Source organism: Carlito syrichta, unplaced genomic scaffold (genome assembly GCF_000164805.1).
Source record: "Carlito syrichta isolate Samal-C Ts95f unplaced genomic scaffold, Tarsius_syrichta-2.0.1 Scaffold307135, whole genome shotgun sequence".
NCBI classification, from domain to species: Eukaryota; Metazoa; Chordata; class Mammalia; order Primates; family Tarsiidae; genus Carlito; species Carlito syrichta.
The window spans coordinates 3,304-4,143 of NW_007251231.1; the positions used below are offsets into that span (position 1 = coordinate 3,304).

The 840-nt window shown below is 71.3% G+C and overlaps 1 protein-coding gene across 1 annotated transcript; it reads left to right on the forward strand.

Moving 5' to 3' along the window:
• Window positions 1-85: 85 nt before the first annotated feature.
• Window positions 86-834, forward strand: LOC103266303 (hemoglobin subunit alpha-like; the record flags this gene model as incomplete). The annotated part of the gene is made up of 3 exons (XM_008063911.1): window positions 86-240; window positions 346-550; window positions 692-834. Coding segments are annotated over exons 1-3 (443 nt in total), but the record flags the coding sequence as incomplete, so codon positions are not given.
• Between the last annotated feature and the right edge of the window lie 6 nt (window positions 835-840).

Below are 840 nucleotides of genomic sequence, written 5' to 3' on the forward strand. Positions count from 1 at the left end.
CCCGCCGACCTGGGCGCGCCCCGCGGGCACCAGCCAATGAGCGCGGCCCCGCCGGGCGTGCCCACCCCCGCGCCCGGAGCATAAAGGCGCGCGCGCTCCCCGCCCAGCACGCTTCTGGGCCCCGAGACTCGGAACGAGCCACACCATGGTGCTGTCTCCCGCTGACAAGACCAACGTCAAGACCGCCTGGGACAAGGTCGGCGGCCACGCTGGCGAGTATGGCGCGGAGGCCCTGGAGAGGTGAGGACGCTCCCGCCCCGAGGGGCCCCGTTCAGCGGCCCCGCCGGCGACCCCCTGCCGTCCTGGCCTGGACCAGCCCCTCTCACACTGCGCTTCCCGCCGCAGGATGTTCCTGTCCTTCCCCACCACCAAGACCTACTTCCCCCACTTCGACCTGAGCCACGGCTCCAGCCAGGTCAAAGGCCACGGCAAGAAGGTGGCCGACGCGCTGACCACCGCCGTAGGGCACATGGACGACATGCCCAACGCCCTGTCCGCTCTGAGTGACCTGCACGCGCACAAGCTGCGGGTGGACCCGGTCAACTTCAAGGTGAGCAGGGGCGGCCGGCAGCGGGGGCGGGGCCTGGGGCTTGGAGGGGGCGGTCTTCCTCCAGGGGCGAGCCCGGCGGTTCCCGAAGCTGGGGCCGGCGGCGGTTGCCGCCCGACGCCGCCTGACGCTTCTTGCTTGCAGCTCCTGAGCCACTGCCTGCTGGTGACCCTGGCCTGCCACCACCCTGCGGACTTCACCCCTGCCGTGCATGCCTCCCTGGACAAGTTCCTGGCCTCTGTGAGCACCGTGCTGACCTCCAATACCGTTAAGCTGGAGCCCGGGTGGCCTCC